The sequence below is a fragment of the Felis catus genome, chromosome F1, assembly GCF_018350175.1.
Source record: "Felis catus isolate Fca126 chromosome F1, F.catus_Fca126_mat1.0, whole genome shotgun sequence".
Lineage (NCBI taxonomy): Eukaryota > Metazoa > Chordata > Mammalia > Carnivora > Felidae > Felis > Felis catus.
Window position 1 is genome coordinate 42,522,846 of NC_058384.1, and position 17,841 is coordinate 42,540,686.

Below are 17,841 nucleotides of genomic sequence, written 5' to 3' on the forward strand. Positions count from 1 at the left end.
TGGAGATGAACAAGGACAGAGTGCCTGCCTTCAAGCAGGAGTTTACAACCTAGCAAGCCAAGCCCATAAGTAACAGAGTACCAGGATATGCTGAGAGCTGTGTGAGACAGTGCGACCAAAGACTAGAAAGGGGGAGGGAGGCCAGATGCAGGAAGAGAGCTAGGACTTCTGTGGGGGCCTCAGGAAGGTTCTGAGAAGAGGTCACATGGCTTCCACACCAAGTGAAGGGCTGGATTTGGAATAGAAATGAAGGGGTGGGGTTCTTACCGCCACTCCAGAGGCAGCTACGCAGGGGATTCATGAGAGACCAATAGTTTTCTTTCCAGGGCGGGAGGAACAAAGGTGATGCAAATTCTCTGCTGGTCCTCTCCTGAGAGGTGGAGTCCCTGGGCATCAGGGCAGGATTGGGCTCTCGGTTGGACCCACAGAATGTAACAGAAGTGGGGTTGTGTGAATTCTGAGGCTTGGGCATAAGAAACCCCAAGGGGCGCCTGGCTGGCTCAGTCAGTGGAGCATATGTGATTCTCAATCTCGGGGTTGTGAGTTCGAGCCGCACGTTAGGTGTACAGATTACTTTAAGAAAACAGTTTCTGGGGCGCCTGGGTGGCTCAGTCGGTTGGGCTTGAGCGGCAGACTCTTGATTTCGTCTCAGGTCATGATCTCATGATTCCTGAGATGGGAACTGACAGCACGGAACCCGCTTGAGATTCTCTCTCTCTCTCTCTCTCTCTCTCTCTCTCTCTCTCCCTCTCCCTCTGTCCCACCCCTGCTCATGCTCTCTCTCTCTCTCTCAAAATAAATAAACTTTAATATAAATAAAGAAGGGGCGCCTGGGTGGCTCAGTCGGCTGAGCGTCCAACTTCGGCTCAGGTCATGATCTCACGGTTTGTGAGTTTGAGCCTCGCATCGGGCTCTGTGCTGACAGCTCAGAGCCTGGAGCCTGCTTCAAATTCTATGTCTCCCTCTCTCTCTGCTCCTCCCCTGCTCACGCTCGGTCTCTCTCTCCTTCAAAAATAAATAAAAACATTAAAAAAATTCTTTTAAAAGATAAATAAAGAAAACAAAAGAAAGAAGGTTGAAAAGAAAAAAAAAAGCCTGAAGCTTCCACGTGGATCTCTTGGAATAGTCTCCCCCGGGACACTCAGCCTCTTGGAACCAGCTGCCACGTCCCCAAGGCAAGTCCAGGCCACGGGAAGAGGCTACATGTAGGTGCTCTGTTAACAGCCCCAGACTCACACACACACACACACACACACACACACACACACACACACGCCTTCCATGGGGTCTGGCCTCATGGCCTCAGCCAGAAGTGACCTCTCCCTCTCCTGAATCCCCCTGGCACCAATGACAGCCGGGTAAGAAGCCACCTTGCCTGTCTGGCCCAGTCCAGCCTTCAGATGACTACAAGGGCAGGAGACACCCAGGCAAGCCCCCGCTGAGCCCGGTAACCCAGAGAACCCTGAGAGGTAACAATACATTACTGCTCTAAGCCACTACATTTTGGGGTGATCAATAGCGAACCAGAGGACGAGGCCTCTATTTCACTAACTTGGGCTGTCACTGGGCAAGTTGGAGCCAGGGTCACACTAGAGGTGGATGAGACAGAGGCGCGGAGGAACTGTACTTTGGGCCAAGGAAGGGAGGGAACCAGTTGAACACCCCCTGCCCCGCCCCCCAGACTCCAGCTCCCTCCCCACCTCAGCTCTTCTCAGCACCGTGCCAGATCTATATGAGTCATAATTCACTTCACCCCGCTGGGAAATAGCTGGGGGGAAAAAATCAGTAACATATAAAGATGTTCATGGCACAGCTATTCATAAGAGCAACAAATTGGAAACAACCCAAATTCCCAGTAATAAGAGGAGAGCGCTCCAGTAATGAAGTAACCTGACGGAATTATTTATAGCTATTTAAAATGGCAAACGTATGGGCCATTGGCATACCTGGAAGTATCTGTGCAAAGTAACGTGACACACAAAACAACGCGTGACACAGGACGATGGCCACACGCTAACTACAACTGTGAAATACTAACAGAGACGAGGAAGGACCAGTGGAATAAGGCATACATTCTAGCATTCCCTTATACCCTTTTCGAAAAAACAGGTGTGGTTTTCCAAAAAGGCACCAATTCAACCTCACAAATCCTAAAAACGGGGTCACGACTGCGTGGGAATTAGGAGGCGACATTTTGCAGACAGGGACATGCTCTCTGTCACCCGGGGACAAAACCCCAGGTTGAGGGGAGGCCCCTGGATGTGACAGGGGTGGAGTGACCCGGCTGCGGCATCTCCTCAGCAGGGTAGCTGAATGTTAGGAAACAAACCCTCGTGTTTGCTGACTCAGTGCAAGGAGAAGGACTCACACAAAAGCCACCCATTATCCCATAATTATTGTCTCTCTCGTGCCTGCAATTAACGGCTGTCTGAGAGGCGGCTGCTGGGGTAAATAAATGTTCACCCGCATTAGAGTCAATCAGCCAGCTGAAGCGCCAATTAACGAGCCCACTGCAGAGACACTTGGGGACCCAGCGGCGACTGTGGGGAGGAAGGGGACAGGACGAGATAACACAGATCTTGGACACGCTCCTACCGCAGAAGCAGGGAAGGGATGCTCACAGCAACATCCTGAGCCCCGGGGTAGAAGCCGGTCTTGCCCCAGATGAGCCAGCTGGGTAAGCAGGTGCTCCGAACCCCCAGTGCCAAGTCAGGGGGGTCTGCGTGCATTCGTGTGTCTGTGAGCAAAGGTTCCTGGGAGCTGCTGCAGCTCCCACATGGGGCAGCCCTGGGCCTGTGGGGGGTGGGGGTGGGGTGGGGGTGGGGAAAGAGCTGCAAGAGAAGGCTCAGAGGTGCTGTCACCTCCTGAGTGACAGAGGAGGACAGAAACGCGGGGCACAGAGAGGAAGCAAGCAGGGAGCCATCTTGACTGACTTAGGCTGAAACTGACTTACGCTGGCCTTTGGCTATTCTTACACCGCAAGCTCAGAAACACAGGAAAGAAGCTCACATCAGAGAAGTCAAAGATGATCCTTTTGTCCCGAGAAGGGCAGGAGAGCACGTGGCTGACAGCAGCCACCCCACGTCCTCTCCCAGGGATTTGGGGAAGACAAGAGTGCCCTGTAGTCCTGCATGGCATGCCCAGTGCCCGGCCACTGTGCTACAGCCAGCCAGCCAGGCCCTCTCTCCATGGACCTTAGCCAGCAGACCTCAGGCTTGGGACCAGAGCCCCCAGAAGATGCCTACCAGGCATCAGGGGCTGAGGTCAGAGGGGAGGAGCATGCATGTCAGAGGTAATCTGGCCCAGCGGTTCTCAATCCTGCCTTCACACCAGAATTACCCAGAGAGCTTTTATTATTTTTTTTATTTTTAGTGTTTATTTATTTTTGAGAGAGAGTGAGCGAGCATGAGCGGGGCAGGGGCAGAAAGAGAGAGGGAGACACAGAATCCGAAGCAAGCTCCAGGCTCCGAGCTGTCAGCACAGAGCCCGACATGGGGCTCAAACTCACAAGCCACAAGATCATGACCTGAGCCAAAGTCGGGCGCTTAACTGACTCAGCCAAACAGGCGCCCCTATTTTTTTTTTAATGTTCATTTATTTTTGAGAAAGAGAGAGAGAGAGTGCAAGCAGGGGAGGGGCAGAGAGAAAGGGAGACACAGAATCTGAAACAGGCTCCAGGCTCTGAGCTGTCAGCACAGAGCCCGACGTGGGGCTCGAACTCACAAACTGCGAGATGGTGACCTGAGTTGGACACTTAACTGACTGAACCACCCGGGCGCCCCACCCAGAGAGCTTTTAAAATACTAATGCCTGGGAACCACCATAGACCAACTTGATGAGGTGGTGGCCCAGGCCCAGGCAAGGGATGAGTCTCTGATGGTGTGCCACAGAGGTCTGTTGCGATCCTGTTGTGTTCCACGTGTTCATCCACGGTTGGCACAAAGCCTCAGAAGGCGAGGCTACCAGATTTGCTATTGAGAAAGCCGGGCTGGGCGGCTAACGCACCTATGGCAGAATCAGCATTCCATATACTGGAATAAGGGCCTCACGTCAACAAAACAATAATAGCTCATAAATGTAAAACCCCACATGTAACATCAACAAGATTCTAACTGTACATACAAGCCCGTATGCTCAAGAGCATGTTACTAAGAAAATGGGGGAAGTGCACAATCTATGTTTTCCTAAAGTGCATGAGTGTTTTAGAAAAACCGTATTATTGGCATGCCAAGAGGCAGACAGAGAACGCGGACGGTTTGTGATCAACTATCTTAGAAATAGTTTTATGTCTGTCCCTAGGAGCCTGGTCAGTAGGACTCATTGTGAGATCTTGGAAGACAGGATTCTTCCCCCCGCCGACCCTCCTTCCTACCCCAAGCTGAGTGATGCAGGGCAGTACTTTGCAAATTTCAATGTACGTATGAGTCGCCCGGGAGATCCTGCCAAACACAGATTCTGATTCAGTAGGTTGGAAGTGAGGCCTGAGATTCCACATTTTTAACAAACTCTCAGGTGATGTCGACGCTGCTGGTTCATGAAGAGCAAAGATTTGGAGGGCCTCAGAGGTTTGCCTTGAAACCAGGCCTTCTGGATATGCCTGGGGCACCTGTGTCCCTTGCCCTGTAGGCCTGGGAAGTGTCAGAGCTGGATTTGGAGGTAAGGAAGGCCCCGACCGTACACGCTCAGCTCAGTTGATAAGCAAGTGCATCGGGATGAACGGAGAAGAGTAGAAGTGACCCAGTGAGAGAGAAAAGACCTTCCCGCTAACTCACACATCACATCATTTGTGTAGGAGAGAGGAGGTCTGAACAGCTGTCCACGGGAAAATAACCTGAGGACTCCAGCACAGTGAGCTCAACTTAAACAGCAGTGACTCACAAACTTAGTCTGAGGTCATAGAAATAGATTGTCAAGTAGGGGGCATCGGGGGCCTGTTGAATAGACCCTATCTGGAGTATTGTGTTCAATTCGAGACAGTTTATTTTAAGAGAATGAAAGCTACCATGTGCCAAGTGACTTCCAGTTGCCAGGCCCTGTTCTAAGCTTTTTACATGTGATAATTGGCTCAGTCCTCTCAACAACCCTATGAGGGAAGTGCCATCACTAGTCTTACTGTACAGGTGCATAAAACTAAGGCTCAGAGAGGTTAGGATTACAAGCAGGGTCACACAGCTGGCGAGCGTGAAGTCAAGTGCGGGCCGAGGCAGAGGACCCCGGAGCCTAGGTTTTTCCTCCTGTGTCCTCATGTCTCTCCACACTTGCCTGACTCTTGAAACCAAAGGATCGAGACAAGTTTACCAAAGGGTAGAAGACCGACTTGAGATCAGCATTAAGGAAGGCTACACGTTGGAGCCGTCTACCAGGGCCCCAGGCTGCTTCACGCGGGAGTGCTCCTAGGCACTGGGGAATACAGTGATCGTGTGTCTGGGAAGGTGACTGCTAGCTGGGAGGAGGGCTGGACCAAACGAAAGGTTGCTTCCAAAGCTGAGACTCCGGGTCGCTCTCCTGTCTGGGTCTCCCGGTCTAGAAAAAACAGACTCTGACACCCGAGTACAGTGTTTATAATGAGCTACATTTAGCCTGGACCTGCCCACAGATTCTGGCGCATGTGACGGAGAGAAAAATGACAGGATGGCTGAGAAATTGCGCCAAAGGAAGGCTTGTGGGAAATATGCAAATGAGCTTCTGCTGCCGTCCCCTTCCCCTGACTTGTCAGCCTGCAAGGTCCTTGCGGGAGTGATGAACTCCTCTAAGCTGGCTGAAAAGAGCTTGCTCCTTCTCGAAGAAATATTACAAATACACAGGCATCCTCAAAAAGAAGGAAAGAGGCTCAGCACTGCCTAACCCAAACTAAACTGTGGGCCAGCACCTTATCTGCATCATCTGAGCGCCCCAGCACGAGGGACAAAGCCATGCGTCCAAGGAGAAACGCAGAGAAGGATGCAAAAGATAGCGTCAAACTCTACCTACAAATCCTTCGGCCGATGGCTGGGAGACAGCGATCCGGCTCTGAGCCAGAAAGTGGAGAGATCTGAGGTCTCAGCCCACCCAAAGATTTGGGCTGAGAGCAGCTTCGCATCTTGCCTTGCAAGTTGCCACATCTCCAAACATATGCCCGGGGAAGGTGGGGGAAGGTACGATCGAGTACTCGCTAGTTCACGGCACCGTGCTAATCGCCGTGGGGAGACACAAATTTATCAGAGGGAAGGACATATGTGAATGACAACATTTCAGAACCACTTCTCTTTCCAACTGGCTGTTTCAACCAATAAAAGACACTTTAAAAATACATATAACTTAATAAGTGTAAGTGTTGATAACTTGGCCTTGGTCCTGACAACACCAGATTTGGAAGACACCGGGCCCAACCGAGATGCTTCCCGTTCAGATCCAACAAAGTCTTTTCTGGGGTCTGGGCGCTCTCTGGGTCGCTGTGGCTCACCTGCTGGGCCTCCAGAACAGCTGGCCGGAGGCGGCCCATCGAAAGGCACACACTCTCCATCTGTTCCCCCAGAGCTCTTGGTCTCTCCTTCGTCTTCCTGCTTTTGTCCCATGGGGGATCTGCCGCCCCGAGGCGGGTCTGCGGGGTCTCCCTGTTTATCCCCCCATCAAAGCCTGTATGCGCTCTGCCCGTGGTCCAGCTCACCCACAGTACAAGTCCTACAGAGCCAGTGGTCCCACAAAGTGAGCCCCGTGATAAGGATACCGGGGCCGGGTGGAAACATTCGGGAGCAGCAGACAGGGGAAAAGAAAGGAACGGGTCAAGCCCACTTTGCAGGCTGCTGCTGGAGGGTTAGGTTGGGCCTGAATGAGGACAGAGGGTTTCTGGACTCAGACAAGGCCTGTGCCACAAAAGGAAGCCATGTATGACTGCTGGAGGAACTGGCTCCGTTAGGTAACAACCCCCCACCCCCCTTCGGCTGTGTGTGGAGGAGGGAGTGGTAAGGACCGGCACTCTCTCATTCCCCCTCCAGCCCAGCTCAGCCTCCAAGCCTCTGCCTCAGCAGTTTGGTGGCTTGCTTTCTGCATGATCTGAAGGGCCCCTTGGTCAGACCAGGAGCGGCCAACGGTCCCTCCCTATATGCACATGAACATGCTAATAACACATGCACACCACCCCCCACCCCACTGCCCCAGGTAGTGGCAGCCCCCCCCCCCCCACCTCTCCCAGGACACAGGGTCTGGGGCCCTAGGGAGAGGAGGCCAGCCGGGCGGCCCTGAGTAGCCACGAAAGAGCCATGACTGTTGGGGGGGTGCCATGACAAAATGGAGCCAAAAGAATAATCACAAGCTACCCCTCCCCCCATCTCCATGATCTCACTGCTAATGTATTTGCCTTCAAACCTGGGTCACACGAGGGGTAAGGAGAGGGCTCGGGCAGGAAATGTGGCAACAGCCACAAATTCTAATTCTGATTCTCCCCCCACCATTCAACGTGGTCTTGAGTAAGTGGCCATTGCCTCAGAACTGGAGGTTCTTCACAAAAAGAGGGCACCAAAAGTCACCCTGGACCAGCTAGAAGGAATATGGTATATAGTTTATTGGGTCCGTGCAGCACGTGCAGGTACAGCGACAAGGGGGAACCTATAGGATACTCTTCCAGCTTCACGGTGTGAATCAGTTTATCTTCAAGCAAGGCACAGTCTCCTCGTATGATCCCAAGCCACTGACTCTCCTTACTGGGAACCCATCTCCCCAGCCTCCGTTCACCCGGCCTCGGACAGAAACTTCCATCCCACTCGACTTCCAGCAGCATTCCTGGTCACACACCCACCGGCCTGGCCTGACCCGTTACAAAGGCACCAAGAGCCTGAGATCAGGAGCCTGGACAAGATACCTCTGACTGTTCTCGTTTTTACCATTGGAAGTGTTGACATTCAAATCAGTGGGTGCTGAAGAAATTACAGGCCAGCCCAGAGAGACAGGCCAAGCTCGAAGCGCCCCCCGCCCCGTCGCCTCTAGAGCCGCAGGCCCTGTGCCACCGGCCCCACCACGCTACCCCTCAGCCCCCTCTTGGGCACCCGGTGCGTTGGGCAGCGTTCTGTGCAGTGGAGTGACGTGTGGAAGCTGGAAAGGGAATACACCCGAAGGGAAAGGAAGTGCCTCTCTGCTATAAATGCCTGGCCCGCACTTCTGTTTGCAAAGGGCAAAGTCTGCGGTGGGAAGGGACTGAACTGCACCCATCTTCTGAGCCCCTACACATGGAGAAACCAAGTTCTGCGGGACTGAGCGGCTAAATTCTCACAGCAGGGTTGAGAACAGAACCGAGCAGTATGGATTCTGCCCCCTGCTCCTGACTCTTATTGCGGGCCTTATCTTGGATTGATCACAGTACATATTTGGGGGGGGGGCGGGTAGGATTCTGCCTGAGTATCCCAGAGCCCCTCGTGCGCTCCCCTCTCCGGCCACTCCCAGCCTCAGCCGCCTGGTGCTAAGCCCTCCTTCAGCAGAACCTACTCGGCGGTCAGGTCCGCGCTTGGCAGGCCTCCTGCTGACTATCATTTCTGTGGCGGCACAGGAGGGAGACAATTAAAAGCTGGCTCCTCGGGGGACTGGCTTAAGTCTTTCCTGTCAGAAAATCTGAGGACTTTAGGCCCCAGGACCCCGACACGGAATCTTCCCTCACAGCCCTACCCAGCCCAGCTCAGTAACCAGGAAAGTTCCTTGTTCAGCCAGGCCTCCCTCCCCGCCGCCCGCCGCCCTCCCAGACTCACCCCCTCGCAAATGCTGAGGGAGCACCCAGGCTGCTTCAGACTCAGTCTCATCTCTCGACAGCCCTCCTCAGCACCCAGCCGCTCCCATCCCTGTGACAACGGACCAGGCGCGCAGAGTTCTGCTCTCAGCTCCGGGCCCTCAGTTTCCTCGAGGCGGCTGCGACAGATCCTTTTGGGCGTTGAGAGCCCAACGGGCGGAACTGAGATCCCAATTTCTCCCCAAGAAGAACCCTCCAGCTCCTCTCACCGCAGCGGGATCAGCACACTCAGGGGTGCCTCACGCACCCGAGCCACAGAGACCCCGGGTCAAGCCTTGGCTCTGTGACCCTGGGCAAAGCGCATGTGCGGCAACCGCTGATCTGTGAGCTTGGGCAAGCCACGCGGCCCCTGAGCTTCAGTTACCTCACCGACTGGAGCTGTGAGGATCCAACCAGAAGGTGAGAGAAGCCCGAGGCCCCACGCACACCTGAGGGAGCGTGTTTCTCAGCGCCTGTCACGCGGAAGGCAGTGGGTGACCCGCCGGTGGGCCTGAAATCAACCTGAGGAGCCAACGCTTTTTTTTTTTTAACAAAACAGGCCGGACTAAACGAAAATCTAACAGGAAGCTGGTGTGCACCACACAGAGTCAGGGTAACACAGACGCGTCGGCTGGTTCTGCGGGAGAAGGTATTTCTACTGGTCGCAGTCACAATTTCCAATTAGGCCTTACTTTGAAAACTTTCTTGCAGACGTTCCCACTCACAAAAACTCGCTTCCAGCCCTCAGCAGATTGGGATGGTAAACTCTTGAGGGTGAAAGTCACGTCTCTGGGTCCTCAAGGATTCCAACCGTCCCGCCCCCATCCCCTGCCGCAGGGGCCCCAGATACAAGCCCTTGGTGGCTGGAAAGCATTCACGGAATGGAAAATCAGCACGGGAGGAGAGCGGGAAGCCGCCATTGACGGAGACAGCCACTGTCCCAAACAATGTCCCTGGAGGTCTGTGTTAGCACCTCCATTTTACAGATGAGGAAACTAGAGCTCAAAGAGGTGACATCGTCCAGGAGGCGGGGGGACCAGGATTGAGATCGGGGTTTGGCTGGTCCACGGCCTCCCCTCTGGATCTCACTGCCTGGGAGATGCTGCCCGGCCCTATCAAATCTTCCCAATGTCCTGCGTTGGCCAAGAGGAGTCATCCCACAAAACACACACACTCACACACGCACGCACCTGCACGGCAGGCAACAACACATCCTTTCCTACCTGCCTTTCTCGGGCTTTCCCAATCCCATGAGGGAGACTGGAGAGGGCTGCGCTGGGGGCATCAGGGATTTGTCTTCGTCTTGGTCCCGCCCTTGTCCTTCTCTGCCTCTTTGAGGCCGATTCCCCCCAGCTCCCCTCCCCCTCCCCCAATACCAGCTAACTGGTTACCCAGGCAACCCAGCTGGGAGGCTGCCAGTTACCACGGCAACCCAGCATGGCCGCCAGGCTGCCTTGCTGTGGAAGGTCAGGGGACCAGTCAGGCGACAGAGCCCTGGGATGTTGCCGGCAGGACTGGCCGGGGCCGGGCCTACGTGCCTGAGGGAATTAAGTTCCTGCTGTCACAGGACCACGTCCTGGTCTCCCTGAGGCGGGTCCCCCAGCTCAGCAGTTAGGAGGCACCAGCCACCAGCCGGCCTCCACCCCCACCCATCGCCCCATTGCCCTAGCCTCATCCCTGCAACCTTTTCTACGGGAGTTTGGAGGCCTTCTCAGACTCAGCCACTGTCCCTCGGCCTAACCCTGGCCCCCTTCGCCCACCTTCCTTTCTGAGCATATCTGGGAGTCAACGGGCATGCAACCTGTGCGTGTCTGCGTGTAGACGTAGCCTCTGCGTGAATTACATTGGCCATAAAAAGGGAGCTGTTATGTTCTAGCATTTACTACGTGCCAGGCACGTTCTAGGGGCCTCGGGCGTGAAGTTCCTCCGCCGACCCGTACAACACACCCATGGTCCCCACCCTGCAGCTCGGGCAGCCGAGACTTGGAGAAGTCAGGGAACTTGTTCCAGGTCGCACAGCGATTAGCTGACAGAACTAAGCAGTTCGGCTCTGTGGGTCAGCTTCGGAAATTCCTTCGGCTCCTGGCTCCTGCCCCTCCCCCACAAAGCAATCACCCGCTCCAAGGGGACATTTTTTCTCATTTATTAAACGATTATTCAGCGTCAGATGGTGCACTCATTATTTCATTTCATTTCGCCCTCCCCTCTGTGAAGGAGGCTATAGTTCCAGTGAGATGCTGCCGGGGTCTAGCTTCAGACCCCTTCCCTGGGAATCCTTTCCTGACTCTCCAGGGACAGTCTACCACTTTCTTTCTTGGCCACCAACATATGTAGCATATGTCTCTATCGCATACAGGACAATTATTTGCTCACACGTCTGCTCCCTTAACTAGACTGTGAATTTAAAAATCCATTTTTGCAACCTAGTACCTGCCTGGTCCATAATGGGCATACAGTAAACAAGAAAGCGGCAGGGCCAGGATTCTAAGATTCTGCTCATCTGACTATCAGGGCCATGCTCTATCACCTTACTCTGTCTCGCTCATTCATTCCATCATTCATTCATTCAAAAAGCAGTTACTAGGGCGCCTGAGGGGCTCCATCGGTTAAGCCTCTGACTTCGGCTCAGGTCACCATCTCCCAGTTTGTGAGTTCGAGCCCCGCTTTGGGCTCTGTGCTGACAGCTAGGAGCCTGGATCCTGCTTTGGATTCTGTGTCTCCCTCTCTGTCTGCCCCTCTCCGGCTCGCACTCTGTCTCTCTCTCTCTCTCTCTCAAAAATAAATAGACATTTTAAAAATTAAAAAAAAAAAAGCAGTTACCAAATAACTGCTACGTGCTTGGCTCTGTGCGAAACATCACAAAGACAAAGACGAATTCAAGACCATCTCTAGCCTTGAAGCAACTCAGTCCAGCGGAGCCAGGGGCAAGGCTGAGGACAGGAAATAAATGCCCCCCCCAACCCCCACCACATACCAACAAAAGCTTTCCTTGAGCCCAAACTCTCTTCCATCCAAAGCTCCTATAACCAACCAACATTTATTGAGCACCTGCTATGTGCCAAGGCCCTCAAATCAACCACGGTTTGCGGGGAGGAACCAGGAGCTACCAGATAGTAGGAGGAATGACTGATAAGGGACAGGGGACCCAGGGACGCCGAGCTTGTTTGTGCAACTCCGAAAGGCTTTCACACCTGATGTGATAAAGCAGTTTCATGTTGCACGGCTTTATGTCCGTACCCACCTCCTACGTTAGCTCAGTTGAACCTCCGTGTTGCAGGCCGGGCAGGAATTATCACTCCCCTTTTCGAGATGAGGAGACCGAAGCTCGGAAGGGGAAGAGCATTGGATTAGAAGGAGGGAACCTGGGTTCTAGACCTCGGTTGTGATGCCAATGAGGCTACACCTGTCAGCACCTCCCCACCCCACCACCCCACCTCTCCAACAGCAGGTTTTCCTTCCCCGCTGTGACCTCTTCCATTCCAGGCAGTCACAGTTTTAGGCGACGCTAGCAGGCTTGTGGTCTCTGGGGGGCCCAATGATGCCAATGAGGACCCAGGAACCCAGCACAATCAGAACAATGACCTCACCACCAGGGGCCAGGGTGAACTTAACAGGCTAATTGCAAGCATCGGGCCGATTAAAAGCAAATTGGGACCTGCGGTTAAGGACTCAGGTTTTCAGGGGATGATGAGCCAGACGGGGTGGATATGGTGATGTCAGAGCTAAACAGGGACCTCGCTTTCTCCACGGAGGGGGTCCTCGACCCTGCAGGAGTAAAGCCTGAGCACCCATGAATGCGTATCAGATCAGCATTGATATACCCCACCTTATTTCCTGAATCCACTCCATCAGGACCAACCGTCTAGAGAGACTAAATTCAGTGAGGGAGGCAGATTGGACGGTCACCCTAAATACCATCAGCCCTAAACACACGTTTCCTACTAACCCACCTTGGCTCTGGTCTGACCTTTGAGCTAAAGCATCGCCTTCCGATATATTCTGTTCAAATGCACACATCGAACTGACGTTTGTATAATTATCTGCGTTTTACAAAGCACTTTCATGTATGTTACTCTTCTAGCGATCAACTAGTTACGCGGGTAGTGATACAAACCCCCTTTTTCAGATGGGGAAACAAAAACCTCAGGGATATGAATTGACTTGTTACAAATCATACAGCCTCTAGTTTGGACCAGGATTTGAATCTAATGTCTTCAAATTCCAGACGGGCATCCTTCCCACAACCCGGGCGGGCAGTGTCCCAACTCTCTCTTATTGCTACTTTGGGAAATGCAAATCGGGCTCACAGGAATAAGGAGGGATTGATCAGTACAGACGGACGCAGCGGGGAGGGGGCTCCAGTGGAGTGTCCCGTTGGCAGAAGACGCCAGAGGAGCCAAATCCCCTTCATCCGGGTACCTGCCAGAAGTCCCCAGAAGTGCGACATCCCGGGGGATCATCCTGGGAATGGGGTGTGGCTGCCTCATCACGCTCTGTGCTGGTGGGACCACACCCCAGTAAGGCTCCAGAAAAGCCTGAAAAAGGGAGTGGGATCATTGGAGGCATGGGGGCACTTAGTCTAGGACAAGGAGACTTGGGGGGCTTGGAGGAGGGAGATCATGATACTGTCTTGAGGTATGTGTGTGTTTCGCACAAACCAGTAACGGTAAGATGATAATAGCAAACACACGTGTCGCTCTGCTTGCCATGATTCTACCTGCTCTGCATACATGACTTCACCTATCTTTTTTTTTTTTTTTAATTTTTTTTTCAACGTTTATTTATTTTTGGGACAGAGAGAGACAGAGCATGAACGGGCGAGGGGCAGAGAGAGAGGGAGACACAGAATCGGAAACAGGCTCCAGGCTCCGAGCCATCAGCCCAGAGCCTGACGCGGGGCTCGAACTCACGGACCGCGAGATTGTGACCTGGCTGAAGTCGGACGCTTAACCGACTGCGCCACCCAGGCGCCCCTACTTCACCTATCTTTACAAGAAGTCCAGGAAATAGGTAACGTTGTTATCTTCATTTTACAGATGGAGAAACTGAGGCACAGAGAGGTTTTTTTTTTTTTTTTTAAGTCACTGTCAAGGTCATATTGCTGGTAAATGAGAGTCCAGATTCAACCCAAATTTCACCCCATAACTGCCATCTTGACAACTGCACTAAACTACCTTTTAAGAAAAGCCAAAATCTCGAACAAATGACAACAGATGGACTATTCATGCTTTATACACCTCTTTCTGGGGCGCCTGGGTAGCTCAGTTGGTTAAGCGTCCAGCTTCGGCTCAGGTCATGATCTCGCGGCCCGTGAGTTCGAGCCCCACATTGGGCTCTGTGCTGACAGCTCAGAGCCCGGAGCCTGCTTCAGATTCTGTGTCTTCCTCTCTCTCTCTCTCTGCCCCTTCCCTGTTCCCACTCTGTCTCTCTCTCTCTCTTGAAAATAAACATTGAAAAAAAAAACCCAAAACTCTTTTTAGGGGCACCTGGGTGGCTCAGTCAGTTAAGCATCTGACTCTTGAGTTTGGCTCTGGTTATGGTTCATGGGATTGAGCCCCGCGTCAGGCCCAGCGCTGACGGCACGGAGCCTGCTAGGGATTCTCTCTCTCTCTCTCTCTCTCTCTCTCTCTCTCTGCCCCTCCCCCACTCACATGCGCACACACACACTCAAAATAAATTTTATAAAAAACAAAAGCAAACACCTCTTTTTAAAACTTTAAATCTCGGGGCGCCTGGGTGGCTCAGTCGGTTAAGCGGCCGACTTCGGCTCAGGTCATGACCTCGCGGTCCGTGAGTTCAAGCCCCGCGTCGGGCTCTGTGCTGACAGCTCAGAGCCTGGAGCCTGTTTCAGATTCTGTGTCTCCCTCTCTCTGACCCTCCCCCGTTCATGCTCTGTCTCTCTCTGTCTCAAAAATAAATTAACCTTTAAAAAAAATTTTAAAAAAAAAATAAAACTTTAAATCTCACCACTAATCAAACCAGTGGGTTAAAACAATGAAGAAGCAAGGGATTAAAGCAATGACAATGTTTCAGCATTCGATGCTGACGCTCGCATAACAAAATGCATTCTCAAACACAACTGCAGGGAATGTAAATTAGTAATTTCCAGCCAAGAATTTGGCAAAATACGTCAAAATGTTTTAAAACAGCAATTCCCTGTTGGTGGGAATGCACACTGGTGCAGCCACTCTGGAAAACAGTACGGAGTTTTCCCCAAAAAGTTAAAAACAGCACTACCCTAGGATCCAGCAATCGCATCACAGGGTATTTACCCAAAGAACAAAAAAACATTAATTCAGGGGGATACATGCACCCCTGTGTTTATAGCAGCATTATTTACAATAGCCAAGATGTGGAAGCAAGCCGAGTGTCCATCGACAGATGAATGGATAAAGAAGATGTGGGATATACATACAATGGATTACAATTCAGCCACCGAAAAGAATAAAGTCTTGCCATTTGCAACAACATGGATGGAGCTAGAGAGTATTACGCTAAGCGAAATAAGTCAGAGAAAGTCAAATAACATATGATTTCACTCATATGTGGAATTTAAAAAACAAAACAAACTAGCAAAAGGCAAAAAGAGAGAGAGAGAAAAAAAAACCAAGAATCAGACTCTTTGCTACAAAGAACAAACTGGTGGTTGCCAGAGAGGGGGTGGGCCAGGGGATGGGTGAAATAGGTGATGGGGATTAAGGAGGGCACAGATCTCGATGAGCACCGGGTGATTAAAATAAAAACTTTAAGGGTGCTGTGTGGCTCAGTCGGTTAAGCGTCCGACTTCGGCTCAGGTCATGATCTCATGGCTCATGGCTTCAAGCCCCACATCCGGCTCTGTGCTGACAGCCCAGAGCCTGGAACCTGCTTTGGGTTCTATGTCTTTCTCTCTCTCTCTGCCCTTCCCCCACTCGCACTCTGTCTCTCTCTCCTTCAAAAATAAATAAACACTGGGGCGCCTGGGTGGCTCAGTCGGTTAAGCGTCCGACTTCAGCTCAGGTCATGATCTCGCGGACCGTGAGTTCGAGCCCCGCGTCGGGCTCTGGGCTGATGGCTCAGAGCCTGGAGCCTGCTTTCGATTCTGTGTCTCCCTCTCTCTCTGCCCCCTCCCCCGTTCATGCTCTGTCTCTCTCTGTCTCAAAAATAAATAAACGTTAAAAAATAAATAAATAAATAAATAAACAAACATTAAAAAATAAAAAAATAAAATAGAAACTTTAAAAAAGTAAATAAAATAAAAACACAGCAATTCCATTCCTAGAAAGGTAGCCTAAGGGGAAAAAATCACTGATATATGTAAAGATTAAGATATTTTTATGTTCACTGCAGCATTGTTTATAAAGCTAAACAATTGAGGGCGCCTGGGTGGCTCAATCGCTTGAGCGACTGACTTCCGCTCACATCATAATCTCACAGTTCGTGAGTTCGAGCCCCGCACTGGGCTTGCTGCTGTTAGCACAGAGCCTGCTTTGGATCCTCTGTCCCCCCTCTCTGCCCCTCCCGCACGGGTGCTCTTTCGCGCTCGCTCGCTCTCTCTCAAAAATAAACATTAAAAAAAATTTTTTTAAATATAAAAGCAAAAAATTGGAAACCCCTAGTTTAACAAGGGGGTCAATTAAACAAATAAATGGAATAGATATAGAATGCAACACTAAGAAGTCACTTATGTAAGTGATAAAAATATATCTTCTTGGTCCAAAATCTTAACGTATACATGCACATCTTGCTAATATAGTCATGCATCTGTGCATGAATTCGTAAAAACATATAGATATCAAAATGGTAAAATTATATACCAAATCTCTGAGACAATTATGGGTAATTTTAATCTTTTCTCTATATGTGTTTCTATATTTTTTAATGACTATGTATTACTTTTCTACTCAGAATAGTAATTTTTTAAATGTATATACTGGGGCACCTGGGTGGCTCAGTCTGTTGAGCGTCCGACTTCGGCTCAGGTCATGATCTTGCGGTCTGTGAGTTCGAGCCCCGCGTCAGGCTCTGTGATGACAGCCCGGAGCCTGGGGCCTGCTTCGGATTCTGTGTCTCCCTCTCTCTCTGCCCCTCCCCCGCTCATGCCCTGTCTCTCTCTCTGTCAAAAATAAATAAACATTAAAAAAATTTTTTTTAATAAATAAATGTATATACTTCATCGCATTAATTCTGCGTCTTGAGATTTATCCTAAGGAAATCATCCAAACTGCAGAAGAAGCCTTCTGCACAAAAATGTTCACCTTGTTTTATTTGCAAAGGGAAAATAAGGCTAACGCCTTATAAGTGTCCAACACAAAACTGGTTACATAAAATGCATTACATCCACACATTACTATATGCTATTTTCATGTGAAGAAAACCCTCGTTATCACCACGGGAAACAGAGCTTGACTTGCTTTGTTCTGCTTCAAAGAATCAGAACCAAAGGGCAGACCTTGGAAGTGGGCCGATTTTGATTCCACATAGAATGTTCTAACCACGGAACAGGCTGCCTGGTGAGGTAATGAGCTCCCCGTCGCTGGAGGCTGGTGCTCCCACCAGGAAGCGTACAGAGGGCTCGTCTGGGCGCGGAGGGAGGCTGGGCCAGACGGTCTCTGGGGGGCTTCTGGAGGTGCAGGTGCCAAGCAGGAACCCACCTGGCCTGAACAGTTGTCAAGGGAAGGGTCCCGCTCAGCCGGCCTCAAGTCCTCTTTGTCTCTGTTCCACATTGATTCTAAATGTTTCCCAACCAAAGTGTTCCTTCCTCTCAATATGTTTTTAATTGGTCGGGGGCTGGCCTGCCAAAGTCGTCCCACTAGTGCACTGGCCTCCAGACCACCTCAGCCCCGAGCTCAACCCACGGGGCAAAACCTCTGACAAGCAGGACCTGTTCCCGCAGCCACCGGCCCCTGCCGGTCAGCAAGCTCTCTCCCTGACGCCCAGTGACAGTCCTCGTCCTCCTGACCCTCCTCTGAGGGACCCATGTGGATGGGGTCCCTGCCAGGTACCAGTGGCTTCGGGGAACCCCACGACAAGCCAGGGAGGAAGACAGAGAGACCGCAGCTGACCAGGACCGGCCGGCACGGAGCTTCCTCACCCTGGGCTGGGCCCCCTCTGGGCTCATCTTCTCCTGT

General features: G+C 51.8%; 1 protein-coding gene across 18 annotated transcripts in view; it reads right to left on the reverse strand.

The window, feature by feature from the left end:
* PLEKHA6 (pleckstrin homology domain containing A6) overlaps positions 1 to 17,841 on the reverse strand; it is a 142,904-nt gene that overhangs the window by 102,630 nt on the left and 22,433 nt on the right. The window contains exon 1 of one of the 18 annotated variants that reach the window (XM_019822049.3): positions 9,955 to 10,075. The exons of the other annotated variants lie outside the window; for them this stretch is intronic. Coding sequence (XP_019677608.3) covers positions 9,955 to 10,016 — 62 coding nt within the window. The 5' untranslated portion in view covers positions 10,017 to 10,075. Of the gene's footprint in view, positions 1 to 9,954; positions 10,076 to 17,841 lie in introns of those variants that run through there. 18 annotated transcript variants of the gene reach the window in all.